Source organism: Embiotoca jacksoni, unplaced genomic scaffold (genome assembly GCF_022577435.1).
Source record: "Embiotoca jacksoni isolate LCO1_2020_lvr unplaced genomic scaffold, fEmbJac1.0.p SCAF_23, whole genome shotgun sequence".
In the NCBI taxonomy this organism is placed as follows: Eukaryota; Metazoa; Chordata; class Actinopteri; family Embiotocidae; genus Embiotoca; species Embiotoca jacksoni.
Window position 1 is genome coordinate 6,466,282 of NW_027185374.1, and position 20,108 is coordinate 6,486,389.

At 45.2% G+C, this 20,108-nt stretch overlaps 3 protein-coding genes across 5 annotated transcripts; 2 read left to right on the forward strand and 1 right to left on the reverse strand.

Moving 5' to 3' along the window:
• Positions 1 to 88: 88 nt before the first annotated feature.
• On the forward strand, positions 89 to 6,666 carry wdr20b (WD repeat domain 20b). The gene is made up of 4 exons (XM_069158509.1): positions 89 to 351; positions 3,287 to 3,469; positions 3,647 to 5,113; positions 5,389 to 6,666. Exons 1-4 carry the CDS (start codon positions 103 to 105, stop codon positions 5,443 to 5,445), a joined length of 1,956 nt encoding a protein of 651 aa, XP_069014610.1. The 5' UTR covers positions 89 to 102; the 3' UTR covers positions 5,446 to 6,666.
• A 2,566-nt stretch (positions 6,667 to 9,232) lies between these two features.
• On the reverse strand, positions 9,233 to 16,534 carry mgat2 (alpha-1,6-mannosyl-glycoprotein 2-beta-N-acetylglucosaminyltransferase). 3 transcript variants are annotated; one of them, XM_069158511.1, is made up of 3 exons: positions 16,295 to 16,534; positions 13,803 to 13,873; positions 9,233 to 13,104 (listed from the first exon to the last, which is right to left on the reverse strand). In XM_069158511.1, exon 3 carries the CDS (start codon positions 12,846 to 12,848, stop codon positions 11,436 to 11,438), a length of 1,413 nt encoding a protein of 470 aa, XP_069014612.1. In that variant the 5' UTR covers positions 12,849 to 13,104; positions 13,803 to 13,873; positions 16,295 to 16,534; the 3' UTR covers positions 9,233 to 11,435. The 3 variants fall into 3 exon arrangements, with proteins under 3 accessions (XP_069014612.1, XP_069014611.1, XP_069014613.1); XM_069158510.1 differs by having other exon boundaries at positions 13,803 to 13,876; XM_069158512.1 differs by lacking the exon at positions 13,803 to 13,873.
• A 1,643-nt stretch (positions 16,535 to 18,177) lies between these two features.
• On the forward strand, positions 18,178 to 19,056 carry rps29 (ribosomal protein S29). The gene is made up of 3 exons (XM_069158513.1): positions 18,178 to 18,286; positions 18,576 to 18,675; positions 18,942 to 19,056. Exons 1-3 carry the CDS (start codon positions 18,225 to 18,227, stop codon positions 18,948 to 18,950), a joined length of 171 nt encoding a protein of 56 aa, XP_069014614.1. The 5' UTR covers positions 18,178 to 18,224; the 3' UTR covers positions 18,951 to 19,056.
• The last annotated feature ends 1,052 nt before the right edge of the window (positions 19,057 to 20,108 follow it).

Below are 20,108 nucleotides of genomic sequence, written 5' to 3' on the forward strand. Positions count from 1 at the left end.
TTCTAGTTTCATCTTTATAATTTCGCTGGACTTCAACAGTCCCGACGCATGCGCTGACGGTAACATCCGGGGCTGGCACAAGGATGAACGCCAATTTCCAAGATGGCGGCGGAGGGAGGAGGGAAGGAGATGAACGAAATTAAAACTCAATTCACCACACGAGAAGGCGTCTACAAACTCCTCACTCACTCCGAATACAGCCGCCCGAACAGGGTGCCTTTCAACTCGCAGGGCTCCAACCCCGTCAAGGTCTCCTTCGTCAACGTAAACGACCAGTCCGGCAACGGCGACAGGATCTGTTTCAATGTGGGCCGGGAACTGTACTTTTATATCTACAAAGGCGTGAGGAAGGTAAACAATACTGAGTGCGTTGACGAGGCCGCCGCTGTCCGGGAGGCGACACCCGCCGATTCGGCGTCTTTAAACGTGTCGCACAACCTCCCGGCTTGTCAACTCCGTTAGCTCCCGTCATTGAAGTGCGCAGGTTGTCGAGGCCGGGCCGTGTAGCAGACCTCGCTAAGTTGGGTACTAATTAGCATTGTGAGCTAACATCGCCACAGTTGTTTTTTTGTTGTTGTTGTTGTTTTTTTTTGTGTGTGTGTGTGTGCCTCCGTAAGACTCGTGCGCTCCTCGCAGTCCGCCAGTTTTCCCGAGTTTTTAAGCCAGTGACAGGCCGCGACACGACATCCCCCCCCCCCCTCCACCACCACCACCACCACCACCCCAGTCCGTTTGGTTTGATGCGTGTAAAGGCTTGTCACGTCACGTCGGATGATGATGATGATGTGTTTTTGTTTACCCTCGTTCTTCACACGGTAGCTGAACCTTTTACACCGGACGGAGCGGCCGAGTTGTTGGAGACCGCGGTGTGTCTCTCCTCCTCTCCCCCCCTCCTCTGTTACAGAAGCCGCTAAAAGTGTTCGCGTTGATCGGACTGGAAGTGACGAGTTGGTCGGCCCTCGTGATGTAATGATGTGTTCACTCTCCCGTCAGGGTTTGGATGGGATGCAATGTGATTCACGGTGATGACGTCATTGCAGCAAGCCCACGTTTGGTGGTGTTAAACAGGGGGGATGGTGAATGTGACGGCGGTGATCATGATGCTGCTGTTGTTGTTGTCGTCGTCGTCCCTGAAGCAGCGTCTGAAAGCAAAGTCTCAGTAGCAAACAAGCTTCCCAATAAGAACTCTGTTGTTGTTGTTTTTTATTTTTTTTCCCCCACCGCAAACAACTGACAGGAGGAGAAACCGTGAAAGGAACCTGGTTATGTTCAGTCCAAATCAAGAGTCTTTTGCCATCAGAGTCCGATCTTTTCGATTAACCTCGTCTGTGTGTCTGGGTGGCAATGGTTGCTACGGTGATGGCATTGCTCCTAAAAAATAAAAGCAGTTCACTTAAACAAACCGTAATGGAATAGGCTCATTTACCACATCGCAAACATGGCGGTCACAGCCATGACATTTTTAGTTGACAATTGTCATACATATTAATGATTTGTTTATTTCTGCCACCACTCTAGTTCAAGCCTAATCATCGTTCAATGACATACATGCACCTTATTAATAGGGAGGGATATTTATTGGCTGCGGGGTTTTGCTTCGCAGCTAAATGCATGATGTCAACGTCAATCAATAGGTGCTCATCGAAATGCAGTCGGTCGAACACGGCGACAGGCCGGCGCACGGCAAATGAATCCCTGAGCTTCTTTTCTTGAAGACGTGGAAACATGACCACACATGGCGATGTCATTAAAATAACGATACGATGTCAGAGACTTTATTTCGTGCAGCTGTCACTGTCTAGGGAGGAGTGTGGTCCAGACTGAACAGCTGTGACCGTCTCCCTCTGCCATCAACTTACCATGAAACTGCACATGTGGACTTTACGGCGAATCAAAAGTGCCAGATGTAAACAAACACAAAAAAATCAGATCAGAACAGTCGGACCTTGCAAAAATGCATATTTGAGTCATATTTCCAACCAATGTGGTTTGGAAGAGGTTTGTAACAGTCGAATGTGATTTTGATTTTTGGCCGTTCACACTTTGCTGCATATGATCGGATCCCAGTTGGATGTGCAGGTAAATTAGATTTTGACCGATAGTCAGAACAAAGCCTGTGTTCACTCAAATGAGCCACAGACTGTAATCAGAGGATTTGATTTGATTTGAAAGGTAACATGCACCAGTATACCAGTATATGTATGCATATCATCTTTAAAGCGCGCTATAGTTTTAAAGCCGGTCTGTTATTTCGATGGACCTTTAATCACCTGTTGAGCAGCCCTGCAGGGACATTGGTTGAAAAAAAAAAAAAGTCCTGTGCGTTTTGCAAATGGGTTTCATTTGGATGTTGCAGTGTAGTGATGGGATATATTCATACCACACTCATGCCAATAATTAGAAAACAGAGTAAGTTCTGATATGATCAAACTAGTACGAGAGCAAAATAGTTTCCTGCTGACTTTGACCCTGACGTGCCGATTTTCTATGACACTTCCTTCCTTGGACAATTTGATTAAAAAGCTAGTAAAAATGTCCACGTCAAGGCAAATAATAAGTTGCCACTGTATCTCGGCTTTACAGCACGTGGGTTGAATGGGAGTCGAAAGGGAGGCGGTTATCTGTTGCACGGAAGTCAATGCAGAACCACAGAAGTACAGGAAGTCATGCTGCCTGATTGTTGATGTGGATTCTTGTAGAAGCTGCGGACCCCCCTCAGAGCTACACAATTAAAACGTGACCTCGATTGATACCTCTATATCGTCTCATTTCGTCTCAAATGACAGCGATTCTGCTGCATTGTTATTCAGGACATCATCCAAACAAGCGCTCCTACTTTTTCCCCTCTGATGACCACATGGCTTTACACCACGTGAAACAGAACTGCCAGTAAAAAAAAAATAAAAAAATCAGACGTACGTTGGTAGCATTGTTGTTGTTCTCGAAATGTCACACTCGGCCCTTATTTAATTTACAGCAGTCTCTCTGACAACTCTGAGAACGTTATAGTCACAACCCCCAAGTTTGTAATTCTGGCTCCTTTAATGCACCAAAATAGACCACAAGAAAAGTTGTAGTAATGAAGTATGAAGCTGTCCCACATATCTTAATTTGTGCTGGCTAGGCTTTTGTTGATCCTCCTCTCTATTTTTGGATGATGACTTTCCTACATGTCGCAACATGGTGTTTCAGCGTAACGGTGTCAGCGACACAATCTGTCCCAACTAAAAGAAAATATTTTTTTTTCTCCTTTTTAATTGCAATCGTGTGTTTGTTGTGGTTCCAGGCTGCTGACCTCAGTAAGCCCATAGACAAGAGGATATACAAAGGAACGCAGCCGACGTGTCACGACTTCAACCCCCTCACAGCTACAGCAGAGAGCGTCTCCCTGCTGGTGGGCTTCTCGGCAGGCCAAGTGCAACTCATAGACCCGATAAAGAAGGAAACCAGCAAACTCTTCAATGAGGAGGTGGGTTACAGTCGACACCGTTTTGAAGGACACGGTTTTTAAAGGCGGTTTACTTCTTCAGAATTGGACGAAATACTTGCATTCTATTTTGGTTAGTCGACTGAATGAAGTAACTGGCTGACCAGACTCCATGTTTTTTTTTCTCTTTGTTCCCCCCCCCCCCCCCTCCTCCCCCAGAGACTTATAGACAAATCGAGAGTGACGTGCGTACGATGGGTTCCTGGTTCAGAGAGCCTGTTCCTGGTGGCTCACTCCAGCGGCAGCATGTACTTGTACAACGTGGAAAACACCTGCGGCACCACAGCGCCTCACTACCAGCTACTCAAGCAGGGCGAAAACTATGCTGTGCATACCTGCAAGAGCAAGTCCGCTCGTAACCCGTTGCTGCGCTGGACAGTGGGCGAAGGGGCACTCAATGAGTTTGCTTTCTCCCCGGACGGCAAGTTCCTGGCTTGCGCGAGCCAGGACGGCTTCCTGCGGGTGTTCGGCTTCGACGCCGCCGAGCTCCACGGAACAATGAAGAGCTACTTCGGTGGCCTGCTGTGCGTGTGCTGGAGCCCGGACGGACGGTACATCGTGGCGGGCGGGGAGGACGACCTGGTGACGGTGTGGTCCTTTTTGGACTGCAAGGTCATCGCGCGGGGGCACGGCCACAAGTCGTGGGTGAGCGTGGTGGCGTTCGACCACTGTACCACCAGCGTTGAGGACGGCGACCCCCCCGCTGAGTTCAGTGGCAGCGATGAGGACTTCCATGAGCAGATACACTTCGGCGCCGGCCGGGACAGAGCGAACAGCTCCCATTCTCGGCTCTCTAAGAGGAACTCTACCGACAGTCGGCCCGTTAGCGTCACCTACAGATTTGGCTCAGTGGGTCAGGATACCCAGCTGTGTTTGTGGGACCTTACGGAGGACATTCTCTTTCCTCACCTTCCGTTGTCGCGCACTCGGACTCACACTAATGTAATGAGTGCCACGAGCCCTCCAGCCACTGGACAAACCACTACTTCTACTACTACTACTTCTACTACTACTACTACTACTACTTCTACTACTAGTACTTCTACTACTACTACTACTACTACTGTATCCACCACCACCAATTCCAGTGGCACCAATGGTAAAGACAATGTGAGCAATAGTAGCACCAGTGGCAACCCGGCGAACTCCCTCCCCAGCACCCTGCCCCGGTCCAACAGCCTGCCCCACTCCTCCAACCCGGCGGGGGGCAGCACCCCGAACAGTCACACGGGCAGCAACAGCAGCGGCAGCACCAAGGGCAACAGCATCATCGACAGCGCTTTCATCGCCACCAGCGTCAGCAAGTTCGCGACGCTGTCGCTGCACGACTCGCGCAAGGAGCGCCACGAGAAGGACCACAAGCGCAACCACAGCATGGGCCACATCAGCAGCAAGAGCAGCGACAAGCTCAACCAGCTCAGCTCGTCGCGGACGGCCAAGGCCGACGCCGCAAAGACTCTGGGCACGACGCTGTGCCCACGCATGGAGGAGGTGCCACTCCTCGAGCCGCTGGTGTGCAAGAAGATCGCTCACGAAAGACTCACTGTGTTAATCTTCCTTGAGGACTGTCTGGTAACAGCCTGTCAGGAGGGTTTCGTTTGCACATGGGCTAGGCCCGGGAAAGTGGTGAGTGACAGGCCTCTTGAGGATACTGTCATGTGACACCTCTAAACTCGCGTTGTTTAGGTATTTTTCGCGCATCCGGAGGCCATTAGTGCCCCACCCCTCACCCCCTCTCCCCGCGTGCAGCCAGATTTACACTAAACCCACAGCGTTTGTCGATGCTTAACAGGACACCTTCTCTGACAGTACACCTCATGGCCTCACTATTCTGCCTCTTGCATTGCATTGAAGTAAACACTGTTGTTTGTTATCAATGTGTGTTATCTGTCTCTCCACAGGGATTGCTATCATCTCAAAACAACCCAGCCAACTCCCCCAGTGGAACAGTAGTATAGCCCCAGTGCTGGTGCTGCTAATGACAGCGCCATGCAACAGAGACGGGTTGTGGGGGGGGGCGACCAAGGCCAAGGCCCCGCAGCGCTTCTTCACACACTGTCACACACACACCACATGAACCTCCAGTGTCACCTTCATTCTCATCACTAGAACCACCCCGACGCTCTCTTTGTGTTACTGCATAACCGATGTTGGCCAAGCCAGGGTTTGAAACTCGACCCCCCTCCCCCCCCCCCCTCTTCTTTTTTTTTTTTTTTTTTTTTTCTTTGTTTGAGGGGTTAAAAGGATGCTATTGGAAGTAAGAGGGCAAGCTTTAAATCATCCAGGAGGTTGATGGGAAGGTTGGACTGGCTCGTTGTTGCACCTACGGTCATATCAAGTCGTGTCTAGTCTGAAAATAACTAAAACCCAATCTTTTGTGCCTGTAGATCCTCAAAGACTAGACGCGGCGCGAGCATTGTAACGATGCCTCAACCGAACCCTTTGTGTGGGTTTAATTCAATCCCTTGTTCATGTAATATGTCCACAGATAAAGGGAATACGATGAGGGAGCAGCTGCATATCCCCCAAAGCTAGGTCTCTTTCGTTATTGTTTTCTTTCCACCTCCTGGGTGCAGCCACAGTCCTCAAACACCCGCTCAAAGAGAGGCCGCTTTTGATTTCCTTTATAAACATTTGAATCCGAGGTGTCACACTTTTGAGTGTATGTTTTGCACAGAGTTTCTTTTCATCCTGCCCCCCCCCCTCCATTACTTTTGAATTCATTTCGACGGCAGAAAACAAGTGGCATATTTGGACGACAGCTTCGGAAGCACTTGTGGGGGGGAGTGTGTGTGGGGGGGGGGGTGGCGGCTTGTTATTGCTCTCTGTCTCAACGCTGGATGCTGCAATCATAGTTTTTTATATGGAAAACAAATTGTTTGCACTTAATAGTTTGTTAGAGGAGAATGGCTTTACATTTTTGGAGTGTGTAAGGACTCCTTGACAAGGTTGATATATATAAATAGAATTAAAAACAAAAAACTTTGTATCTATTGAACATTTATTTTAATATTGTTTCAGATTAAATGGGCTCTGTAATATATGTAAATATTGTACTTCAATGATTTATGGGTGAGATGATCGTTATTACATTAGTTTAAAGATCCCTCATTTCAGAAAATAGTGATATTTCTAATACAGAAAATCTATACCTAATATTAAAATGAATCTTGAATATGCAGGTGAACACGTTTCTTTTCTGTTGTACATAAAGAGAATTCAGGTGTATTTTTTATTAATGAAACGTTTGGTATAGGAAACGTCTATGAAAAAAAAAAATCCTCTCGTCTAACAGGTAGTGCTGAATGCTAGCCGTTCTGTCGCCGCAGATTCCTTTTACGACGTAGACAGGCAGGCGCAGACGCAGTGGTCTGATTCAGCCATCACTCCGAGCTCAGGTAAACCACAGGAAGACTAACGCCGGCATAGCCCCCCCCCCCCCCCCCCTTCCCCGTACAGGCACCAGTCCCATCCATCAAACACGCTTGTGAATTCACTTTAATAATCAAGACTGACAACCATGTTGTGCAGACAGGGCTGAAATCTGTGACTCCTCTTATTGTGAGTAATAATTACTGAACTGATGCTGAACTTGTGAACAAACTTTTGACACTGTGTTGAATACCAACTGACAAACGTCAGCACTCGATGCAGGTGTAGGTGCTTGAGTTGAGGGTGTTTTTTTTTTTTTTTTTTTTTGCTCCAAGCACCCGCATACAGTAGGACTGAGGATTTTAACAGAGGGAGCCTTTTCCTTCATGTGACGCCTATTAAAACAGCTTTGACAGACTAAGTGTGCCATTTGTGTTTACTGCGCATTCGCCACAAGAAACCACTTCTTCACTGAACCCAGTGAGGGAACAGAAGAGGCCTTCGCAGCTCCCTCTGCAGGGGGGCCAGAGGTCAGTCAGGCTCAACACACGGCATGAATTTTCTAACACCCGACTCGTCTCCGGTGTATGCTGCATTACTCTTGTCTGACCTTAAATCTTTTCACAGAAGGAAGTAAAATCCCAACAGGCCGGACACTGATCATCCAGGCTAATTAAATATGCGCTAACATACGAGAGAGAGAGAGCATCTAAATGCACCACGGGAAGTATTTATGTAAGTATGCATCTATAAAGCAGTAAAACATTGAACAAAATAAGTGGTAGAAAAATATCTTTCACTTCCAAGTCAGCCTTTGCTTACACTGGAAGCAGACCTTTTTTCATGGCAAAAGCAGCCGTCGTAACTTTCACGATGGCTCGGTTCCACCATTGTTCAAACTAGTTTCTATTTCCTCTGAATTTTATTTCCTTGAATTGTGCGGGGTTATACAACTATCAGTCTTCCGTCGTCCTATAAGAGGAGCTCTCACCGGGCTCATGGCAGACCCCAACGAGCGTCTCCTCTACCCGTGGGCACGTAGGGATTCAAAAGCTAATGGAGATGACAATCTTGCGTCACTTTTATTAAATATTTATTTACATTTATGCATGAAAATTATAGTCCGACTTAAGTAACATCCCAAGAGAGCACGGAGCCTAATTTCATCATTGAAGCTTCAAAGACAAAAAACGAACGTACAACAAAATTTGGGGCTTTTCATTTTGACGTGAAAAAAAAAAGAAGCAACAATGACTCCGTTCCATCTAAATGTCCCAATAGTACGAGTACCCGCGTGGCGGCGAGCCAGCACGATCAATGCTGTGGAGAAGAAGTTTACGCAAAAGAATTCAGCCACTAAAAGTGAGCAGGGGCAGCCAGTTATTCTGGACTGGACCTTTTTCAGTTTTCCAGTCTTTCCTGCTCGTTAGCGGCATGTTGGTGTTACAGCTGACCAGCAGGCAGCACTATTGTTCAGACAAACCGGAGCTTTGGAATTCTCCCATCACCATCCATCATTTAAACAGACAGGGGAAATACTGTCTGATTATGTATACCTTCTTACCTTTCTTTCTCTCTCTCTCTTGACAAATGTATTACTTCAGCCTACTACCTCATATATATTTTATGTTCCAAGAGCAGAATAAAACTGCCCCCTCCATAATGTATGAGTCGCTTTTAGAGGAAGCACAAGCACTCGTAGCCATTAAAGCAGCTGCTTAGCTGTGGCGGCATCGGTGCGAGAGGTGTAGGTGCACACTGACTCCATAATGCTGTCAGGGTGTCACGAAAAAGCTCAGACTGACTGACTGATCTCTCTGAGGCTGCTCACATCGATGCCGAGCCAGGCATCAATCAGGATTGGCGCCTCACTGAGAAGCGGAGCTCCCATCACACCCGACTATAAAGCATGCGCTCCCATGTCGTTTTCTGTCCCTTCACCACGTTTATTTATTCATTACATAACAAACCCAGCCTCTAATCCTACTGCCCATTTGAATAGGAATCAAACCGGCGTGCAGGATAGAGCGAGAGCTCGCTAAACATCCGTCTTGCACCTTCAGGGAAATGGGTCGCACTTGAGAGGAATTCAATAGGCTTGAGAGAGAATCCCACTCTAAGGTCCCGCTTAAATCAATTCCCCTTGTCTGAATATATTGATCCAGAGTTTTGTTTACCTAGCAATGTGTGCAGCAGCTATAAATGACTTAATATAGTCTCTCCGCACTATAGGAGCCTAAAGAAGGAGTGGCGGTGTTTGCTGCAGAAACGTGATAGTTTAAGATAATGGTCAGAATAGAAATTGGTGCATTGATTTGCTTTAGCTATGTTTGATACGTTTCCTTTGGACAAAACATTGGACAAACACTCATCTTTTACATATTCCTCAGGGAAGTTTATTTCATGCTTCATTGGGTAATAGGTTCAGAGGTTAAGGAATGATTTGGGTTAGATAAAGTATATTGACAACAAGGTGATCAATTAAATGGAACGCCGGAATCTAAGCTCCTTCTTCAATCGGCTTTTAGCTGACTGGGAGGCTTTGGATTCTGGGCAAGTTTCGATCAGCGCGTTGTCAATAGATAAACCAACGGTGTAACTGGGAGTTTAGGAACAGGACAAAACAAGTGTAATGGGTCAAATATCTGGATCTGGAATGCCTGTGTCTGCTGACCTTCAAGAGGTGCAAATAAACAAAAAAAAAAACATTGGACACTTGGCTTTAAACACTGTTCGCTTTGTCTTTTTGGTGACACACTTGCCAAGTGGAACATGAAATCATGTTTCTGGCCACCTAGAACTGTATATTGAAGTCCATAACATTAATTTGGGAACCCACTAACTCCTGAACACAGCATCCTACTGTTTAGCTGCTAAATGCTGCACTGCTTTCTATCAGTGTCATTTGGTGCTGCCCAGGTCAGCTCGGACTTCTTTCCAAGTGTTGAGCTGTTAAAAGGGTTACGATGACGTTGGACACGTCCTCTGCTTTTCACAATGCTCAATGCAAAGGAGGGATTGGCTCCGTGGCTACCTCCGGGCTTCCAAACGAAGCGCAGGACGTTAACGGTTTGTGAGGCTGCAGCATTAATGCTCCATCAAGTCTCTGAGAAACCAGAGCGAAGTGCCGCTTCCTCTATTCTCAATTCTATTCTGAGCCGTTTCCCTTGGGGTACGGGCCCAATTACGGGGGCCTCCGCCGTGGGAGCAGCTGCACGCGCTCGCCGGTCACGTGACCTCAAGCGCAGCAGCACCAGAACGGCACGTCTTCGCGCTGCATTTGAGCTCGCGCGTCGAAAATGAACTGGGACTTTGTACCCCGCAGATTTTGTGTGGCCTGTCACAGAAGTGCCTCTGTGAGGCTTCATCCATTTCTTTCAACTGAGGACATAAGCGTTACATTAGGCGTCTCATGTTTTATTCATGCCAAGTTTCGGAATTCTATGTTGAGAGCTGCATTTCTGAAAGGCCATCAGCAGTCTGCCCTGGGATGTGTTTAATGCGAGCTGTAGGGAGGGTCCAGTCAGCCATAACTTATTCTAGATTTTGGAACAGTGTGCAGAACCGATTGTTAAAACATTGCCCGAGGGATGGGTTGGCGGTGGAGGTGGGTGGGGGCGGGGTAGGGAGGGGTGGGGGGGAATCAATGCAGCCTCAGAGAAGCCACCGAGCCCGGGCCTCGGCGGAAACCATCAATACCGAGCTGTGGTCTGAGCACTTAAAATGTAAATGCGTCTTCAATAGCAACAACAGAGAGGAGAAAGTCGCGTATCGGTGCCTCGGGATCTCTCCAGGTGCATTCATTCCACTGTGAAAACCTCACACCGTAGCTCGAGCTTCCACGTTCCGCCGTGAAAGTGTTAAAACTCGACAAGCGATGCGTCGCAACAAAACAGAAGCACAAAATCCCTGCACGGTTTGATCTAGTTGCAGTGCATCGCTCAAGACACGACTTGGCGAAAACGGCTGTCGTTTCTGGATGTGCTGCATCATGTACCTGCTACTTTACTAATGCTGCGCACCGTCAGCCGCACTCTCTCTCTCTGCGGCCTCGGTAGCAACGAGACGCCTTGGTCTGCTCTAGAAACCTGTTGGAGATGAGAAGGAGATTATTTAAATGGAACAAGGTGTCTCAAAGGATCTCCTTTGATCTCAGCAAATTTGTGCGATATAAATATCTTCAAATTAATTATGCGCGCGCAGGGGGATTGCCAAGTCCACAGATTCACCAGACTTATGACCACTCGCCAATTTGCCACCTATGTCAGAGATGTTCTACATTTTTTTTTTTTTAGTAACCAGACACGTTTTAATCTGAAAGCTTTGTTATAGAAAACACAACAACATATGGTTTAGTATGTCACCGATACAAAACGATGCAGGAATCACTTCAATAAGTCAACGTAAAGTCACATTTGTGTTAAAGAAGCCCAAAATCCAACATTCGTCTTTATTTGGAACAATCCGAGAAAACAGTCCAATAAAACAGGCAATATGAAGAATAGTCCATAAAGATTTACTTTTTCTTTATATAGGATGCAAAAGAGACAATAATATATAATAGTAGCAATTAAGGTCACTGTAATCGAACATAACTCTTGCAGAGTTCGTGGTCCCTGATGTCTCCCCAGCCCCCGTTTTTCACGTGAGGGGCCACCCCTCCGGCCCCGTTGGCTGGCAGTCTCTTTGTTATCAGGAGGTTTTTAGGGAACAGCTGGTTCCCGCTGGTCTGCAGGATGTTTTCGATCTTGGTTTTCTGGCTGACGGGCATGCAAGAAGCCTTCTTGTGGTGCATGCCGCAGTCTCCGGCGTGGAAAATCCGCGGGGCCTCGGTCACCATGACCTTCCAGTAGGAGGGCAGGCAGGACACGGTCAGGTGTTGCAAGGACCAGTCCCAGTTGTAGTCGTCGTACGTGCAGAACGTGTCGGTGCACTGGATGAGTTTCTGATATGTCTCTCTGCTCAGAGCCATCCCCATGTTGTGCTCCGTGGACTTCCAGGCTTTTACCTCCACCTTGTTTGCTTTGCTGGAGTAGCCGATGTGGCTGTAGCTCCCCAGTGAGAGGATGTCGCAGTCGGGGCACTGCTCCTTTTTCAGAGCCGTCATCAGCTTTAAGAGGTGGATGAAGTCCGGAGACAAGTAGTGATCTTCCTCAATCAACAGAACCAGACCCTTATGCTCGTTGAGAGCTCGGACTCTGTCCCATACAAAATGGAGCTTCCACCACCAGTGGTGCTTGGTCTGGGAGAACTTGGCCTCCCGGTAGTGGCCGAATGAGTCGGGGTACTCCGCGTTGATGCATCCCAGCTTTAAGGCGTCTTTTTTGGGAATGTCTCTGGGGCAGTCCCTGGGGTCGTGTCCGGGGAACTCCTGGGGGTACAGCTGGATGCTGAAGGGGAAGAAAATCTGGAGGACTTGGCAGAAGTCAATAGAGGCCACCAATTTATTTACGTCGGGGGACCAGTAATCATGGCTGAATATCAGCAGTATGCCCTCCACACCTCTGGCCTTCCGCAAACTCTCCACTAGTAGCTTTAGGTAGTCCAGCCTGTTATGGACCTGAACCACCACAACCAGGTCATCCTTCTGTCGCGGCGTCTTAAACTTCTCTTCGTTTCTTATTGTCTGGTCAAAGTTCAGCTGGAAGACAATGCCACGGTAGACTAAAGTGGTGTTATCTACCTCTGGCTTGGGGATTTTGGCTTTATCCTTTGCTTTTTCCTGGTGCGTGTCATTTGCTTGTACGGCAGGAGGAACGGGCGCCCGGCTGACCGCAGGTGTCGCTTGCGCCTGGATGTGATTGTTGACGCTGCTGCTGCTGCTGCTGCTGCTAGCGCTGCTGCTGCTCCTCCTCACCGGCTCCACTTCCTTGGGGATCGAGCCGCCTTCGTTCTTTTTCTGCCTCCCGCTGCTCCAGAAAGCGAGTCCGCAGATGACAACCACCAGAGTCAGTATCACCACCTTCCTCTTGTAGATTCGGAATCTCATGATAGAGGGTCGGCCTCTTGCGGCGGGAGAGAAGTCGATTGTAGGGGAGCGAGACGCAGTCGTGGTAGCGCGCCCGTGCTTTGCGCAGGGAGCAGAACGAGCCCGATTAAAAAGAAGCTGCTGTGAGGCTAATTGTTGGCAAAATGAACTGTTGCTGTAAACATGGATCCCGCTGCAATGTCACTGGTGGCGAATGAACACTCCATAAGGCATGACGGTTGCTGGGAGGCAGCGGGTAGCAGTGAGCATGAACCACCTGAATGAAAAATAAACCAGGAGATAAAGTGAGTGCATCGTGAGAGCTGAGGCTCAGCAATACAGTTCAAACCATTGTTGTAATATTAATAGGGATATTTTTCCTGACGGACAAGACATCGCAATATTCGAAATGTGTGTAAAATCAAATATAAAGTAGTCGAAGTAGTGTTTAATCACGTTCTACTGCTGCAAATTACAGAAGTCCAGACTATGTGTGCAGGACACGTACTGAGCATTAGTCTGACAGAAGTCAGAAATCATTACTCAAGGTCCACTTATTAGCTTTTGGCATCCCATTCACATACTGTAATGTAGGTCACGTGTTAACAACTGAACCACTTGCATAATAACCGAGCAAACTCTGTTTGGCGACGACCGTATGATACGCTTTGAATCTGTAGACAGCAAATAGTTTGACTTAACGTTACGATATCAAACCATTTCAAAAGGTCAGGTTTTACTCTCGCGCTGAACCCTTTTCAGAAAATGTTCCCTTCAGTACTTTGCAAAAGTTTGAGGCACTTTTGATGTTTACATTTGAATTCATCAAGCAGTACCATCCGGGGAGGGGAATCCGATTGGTCCCAAATTCATTTTGCAGCGTGGAACGACCAACCGGCACGTAAATCCTGAGTTACAAAAAAAAACAAAAAAAAAACAATATCTCCGGCAACAAGAAGAAGGGGGAGTACGTACAACAGATGGCTTCCTCCTCCAGAGCCCCCGCGGCTACGTTCGCAAAGAATCTTATCTTGCCACCAGAAGTCCTGCTAAACGGCAAGAAAAGGTACGGAGTAAGACTTTCCCTTTAAGCTTCCGAGAGAAACTTTTAATCAGGAACAAAGAAAAGAAGAAACTTAATTATATCGTATTCACTTGTTAAGTATTATATCAGCATTGATTGACTGATAAATCACACTTTAATACAGTAGTTTGATATAGTGCACCAATTTCCCTGGAAATGCAGCAATGGCCCTCGAACCCTCTTTTTCAGGTAAACGAGGTTGTGGAGAATTGATTTTAGTTTGATTAATAATTCTGACAGACGGGTGACGTGCTGAATTTAGTTGTGCAAATGATCGTATCTTAACACACCAATGTTGAAATGTTGTTTTTGAAAATGTATTAATGCTTCTTTTTTTTTTTCTTTTTCCAAAAGATAATTTACCAGCAGAAATACACTCATAGTGAGAAGCTCTTGGCGACTTTGGAGTCTACCTCTCTGCCACTTTTAGCATTAAAATGCTTTGTGAAAAACTGGCAGGCCAAAAACGCACGAGTTCTAAAGTTAGGAGTGACGCACCCCTTGTTTTATGGCGTTTTCCTGCCTCAGCCGGTTCAGAGCAAGCTTTAGCCTGAGGAGGTTTTGCGACTGCGGCCTCTGACCTCAACTAAAGTGAGTTAGTAGGATCACGAGAAGCAATAAAAGCTGAAACAAAGAACATCTAAATCCACAGAAGAGCTCTTGCACGTTCTCCAAAAAACAAAAAAACGACCTGACAAGTTAAGTTGAAAAACTGTGTAACTGCTGCAGTCATGAACACAGAATGGTGGCAACACCAAAATATCGATTTGATTAAATCACGCCTATTCACTTTACTGTTCTTTGTGTAAATATAATATTCCCCAGCGTACTATTAGAGCCTAAAACTTCTGCACAGCACTGTTATAATAAGCAAGAAAGTGAAATACCGAATTTCCCCGCTGTGAGATGAATAAAGTCAAATCTAACCTAAATTTGTAGGATGATGACATGATGAACGTATATAATAATGGATTAAGCGTCAGTATATACCGATAGTACACTTCGCAATCGTTTCATTTTACACAACGGGCCGCTTTGTCTCTCCACGAGGAATCACTAAAACCACAAGTATGAGTAAATCCATGCCTCGCCCTGAACAGCAAACGTATTCCTCTGTCCTTCCTCACAATATCCACAGCTTCGCTTATATGATCGGTTGAGTAAAGATCAGGGCTTCTTTTATTTTCTCCGGCATTGGTTTCTGCGCTTAACTGCATTATCAGTATATCAGTATCAATTGGCCCGTTCTGCTCAGATCTGCAGCACAAACCTCCATATTTTAGTTGTTATTAAATTAGTGGTCTCTCAGCCTTCCTGCCCTGACCCCTTTAATCTGCCTCCTGGAGTATATAAACCGAAAAGTCGCATCCCTACCAGACCGAACGTCATTGCAGTGGGTCGCTTACGGTGCCCGGGATACATATTTCATCGCCGGTAGAGTCTGTCAGACATTCCTGGTTGCTGCTATATATATATATATATATATATATTTAACAAAGTAAGACATCATGCAAGTAAGGGCTGCGAGAGATTTACCAGAAAATCCAACGTCACGATATTTGAGCACCGAATGCCTCCACATTGACAATGCTCCGATATCGCAGGGATCGACTACTGTCGTTTCCACAAAGCACATATACACCACGAGAGTTTTTGCAAAAATAATCGTCAGTAATGTATGCAAGTAGGCAAACGGCAGAACAGCCCGGTGAGTTCAGAAAATGACATCGGTGTCGTGTGGTGAAGCCCGCAAAACTATGAAAAGACATATATGCCATATATTACTATTTCCAAAAACTAAGACGGTATCATATCATATTAACATAATACCAATATGCTGCCCAGCCTTAATTTAAAGTGAACCTAAACGTGTAAATAATATTTACGCAAATCAGTACGCGGCTGATACGATCCCAAAGGTGTCCAATTTTTATATATATATATATATATATAGTTGCAATACGCATGTCCGTATTTGGCTTTTGCGTGTTGAATGATGACATCCACTCGTCAAATCCAGCTGGAAATATCTGTTCTGCAGCTCGAAGTATTCTCGCTTTTTTTTTTTTTTGGTCAACTATTTATCTTCCCACCATAAACTATCCCGGTTAAATGGCATCACTGTGCGCGTCGACCGTGTCTCCGCGCGAAGCCTCCAAACCCCCCCCCCCCCCCCCCCACCCCGTCGGTGGTCCATTTCACCGTGCGATGTTTATTACGTTATATCATATCAAAAAAAAAACAAAAAACGCTCGCGTAGCAAACAGGGGGGGGGGGGGGACAACAACAACAACAACAATAATCGTGTCGGTTTTGGCTTTTTTTTTTTTTTTTTTTATGACAGCGAGCATCCTGGAGATGCTAGCTCCGGCTAGCAACTTACCGAAGCAGCCCGTTCCGGACCGAACGGCGTCTCCGCGGCGAAGCGCGACGACCGGCGTTCAACGACGAGTTCGACCTAAAACCGGAGCGGCCCGCGCGGTCCTTTCACCGAGAGGCATCAGCACGGCGGCGCGTCCCGTGCTCCTTCCATACCTTCCAAGCGAGCTGCACGGAAACGCGAACTGACGGCGAGCTGCAAATTTACAAAAAAAAAAAAAAAAAAAAAAAAAAACAACAACCCCCAAATACGGAACCTACCACCGACTGCCGCTGTCCCACAATGCACTGGTCCAGCTGGGGGGGGGGGGGGGGAGGAGGAGGAGGTGTGGTCTTCTTCTGGTCCGCACGAGACCTGCAACAATCAGTCGATTCATCAATTACTTGATGGGTAGAACATTAATGGGAAAGCTGCTTTGATGTTTGATGAAGCGTTTCGTCTTTTATTTTTGTTTTAAGTGAAAAAAAAAAAAGAAAAAATACCCCCCAAAACAATTATAATATTCCAGCTTCTTAAATGGGAATATTTTCTTTTTTTTTTACTTTTGTCTTTCATGATAATAAACCAAATATGTTTTTGTACTGCGCTGCTTGTCAAAACAAACCAATTTAGTCTGCACCTTTTCACTATTTTGGTTTGTTTGTATATATAATATATATATATATATATATATAGATATATATAGATATATAATGTACTGTATATACTGTGCATTTTATATTTTATATTTTTTACTGCTATTTACTGCTATTTTATTGCTTTTCTATTATTCTATTCTATTCTATTCTATTCTATTATTTTATTCGATTATTTCTATTATTATCTTATTGCTTCTGTATGCTGCTGTAGCGAAAAAAATTTCCCCTCTGGGATTAATAAAGTAAATACCTACCTACCTACCTACCTATTTTCTGACATTTGGATAATGAAGAAAATCATCCGCAAATGATTTGATAATGAAGATAATCCTTATTTGCATCCCTATTCAATACATGACTATGACTTTAACTTTGAAACCATATATAATGTCATATTTCATCTAAAGTCGTATAGTGTAGTGCTTATGCTGCGATTGAGAAAATATATCCTTGTTAAATCACCACGAGCCCCGTCACAGTGACTCAAAGTTGTTGTGTTTCCCACAGTTGTGTGGTGGAAATCCTTAATAAAAACAATATATAAAGAAAATACTCGTTATTAGAATATGAATGAATGACAAATGAAGCTTTTTAAATAAATATTTGTATTCTACTTCAGGGAACATGTACTTACACTTTAAAATGACTTTTCATTGTTGACAAAACGATTTTTGGTAAATCCCGGTAACTGTAAAAATATGTCCTCATTTTTTTGTCCCCCCGAAGAATAACTTACTTACATAAATGTGCAAAGATAGGGCTTACAATGTAATATGTAGATCATTTAAATAAAAAAAACAAAACAAAGAAAACATATTTTACTTCCTGCTTCACATTTGAATGAATTCATCATAAAATTTAATGTATTCTCATTTTCAATCCATCAGCGAAAAAAAAAAAAGCAGTTGACAAATGTGCACAATTGTAACTTTTAAACAAAATATTGTTGAGTCACAAGTTGGTGAAACACAGGTCAGTCATGTGTGTCCAAATCAGGCCTACTGAATATTTGAAAATAAACTTTAAAATGTATTTTTTTAATTAAAGATAAACAATATCGATGTATCTCACCACTTTCAGGGTTTAACCTCAGGATTTACTGCATATAAAAATGAAGTAAGTGATTCTGGATACCGCCTCCTGTGCTCTGTCCCCGCTTCACGTTGCAGTTCTCCTTTTGCCTCTAGAGGGCGCGACTCATCAACTCCGCAGCCGGAAGCAGATCCACAGAAAGCCTATTTGCGCAGGCGCGGCCTTCGTTCTTCCTTTCCGACGCTCGAGTGAAAAGAGACAAGATGGGCCATCAGCAGCTCTATTGGAGTCACCCTAGAAAATTCGGACAGGGTTCCCGGTCCTGGTCAGTGTCACCTCTATTTTGTATATTATCGACGAATGAGCTGCAGCGAGCGCGTTTTAGGGTGTTTGTGTGCGTCTCGTACTGATAAAAATGTCATCAAAAGTGCACCGCATGGGCGCCGACCCCGAGCTAATATGGCGCTGGAAGCTGCTCCGTGTTAGCGTCACAGCTTTGTGCTCGGGCGGCCTTGTTAGTGCTCCTGACACTTAACTTTCTTGTTGACGGCCTTTAATTGAGATCAAATTTATGCGATAATCCCTCTTTTTCCATTTTTTTTTTTTTATTCCAGCCGAGTGTGCTCGAACAGACACGGATTGATCCGTAAATACGGGCTGAACATGTGCCGCCAGTGCTTCAGGCAATACGCGAAAGACATCGGCTTCGTCAAGGTAAGTTGTTTTACCCAAATATAAATTATTCTTCACCGTCATGCCGTAACTAGTATCTACGTAAAGTGTGCAGATTCTCGGGTAAAGCCAGTGAACACAATTAAAGGAAGACGCGGTGTATTCAAACACACTGCCTTTATTTATTTCTTTATTTTTTTGTTTGTTTTGTCTTTCACCTAAAAGAAAAGCACATCATGTTGTTTTGTTGCTCATCTGGAAACAGCAATGCACTGATTGAGACTAATGCCTGTTTTGTTTCCACACAGCTGGACTAAACGTCTCTGCTGACAAGTCCTCTGATGGGTCGGATCGATCATCTGGAGGCTGGCCAGGATGGGATAATTCAGCATTGCAAATAAATGTTCTTTTTTTCTTGTCCAACTTGATTTGCATTGTGTGGTTATTTAATGGTCATTTTCCAGAACAGAAAAAAATATATATTTTCTTGGGAGTCTACAAGGAAAATGAGAGATTATCACGAAAGTGTGCAGATTAGTCTTTTCATGAGTTGCACTATATCCCTCGTCTCCTATGTTGTTGTACTCGTGCCAACGTGTTGTTTTCAGTTTGTAATTAGTTTTTTTTTTCGGTCCCTATGAATGCAACGTTGAACGTTTTGTTTGGCGTAAGGATTGATGGACACTCCCCTCCCCTCACAACAAAAACAACAACTTGCATCCAATGTAATGGTTTTAAAAACTATTTGAATAGGATTTCTGTCGGTATTGTTTGACATTGCTCAGTTGCCTGAGTCAAGTCATTCTTGCTTGGGTTTTGACTTGTAGTTCAAATGCACACACTATTAATGATGCACAGAGACAATATACAGACTCGAAATGAACTTTCAAATGAAGGCTTTAATTGCACGTTCATTGGGTTGCAGTGGACCTCGAAGCTCTTTTCCCTCAGTTACTCGGCTTGTTGGTTCCAGCTATATTTAGGTGAAATGTGTGCATTCACTTTATTTGGAAATAACACCAGGGAACTGATGCATGTAGACAAATTCATTTAATCGTGTGTGCTGGTTCACTGATGTGAAGATAAAACTAAATGAGTGGAATATCTGCAACATGTCAAGGTAAAGCTTTCAGACGGGTCAACTATGCCTGTCGGGTAAAAACAAACCAATTGGAAGCTCAATTTTAAGGTTGCGTTGTGATTAAGTGGTCACATCTTTGGTAATAACCCTTCGTGATATTTGCGAAGCTATTTTGAGTGAAGTAAGTGCAGCTGTATATTATAACAAAGGGCTCTGAAGTTAAGAGCAACGGATTCATTTAAAATCATCATGCCCACACGTGAGACTGCCTTCCCCCTCACATCCAAGGACTGATAACAAGGAAATATTGGGTTTGGTCAAAGTTAATGATGTCTGATGGGTCTCCTGTAATGTGGCTAATTGCTGAATGCATTGTGATTAAGGCTACCTAAAT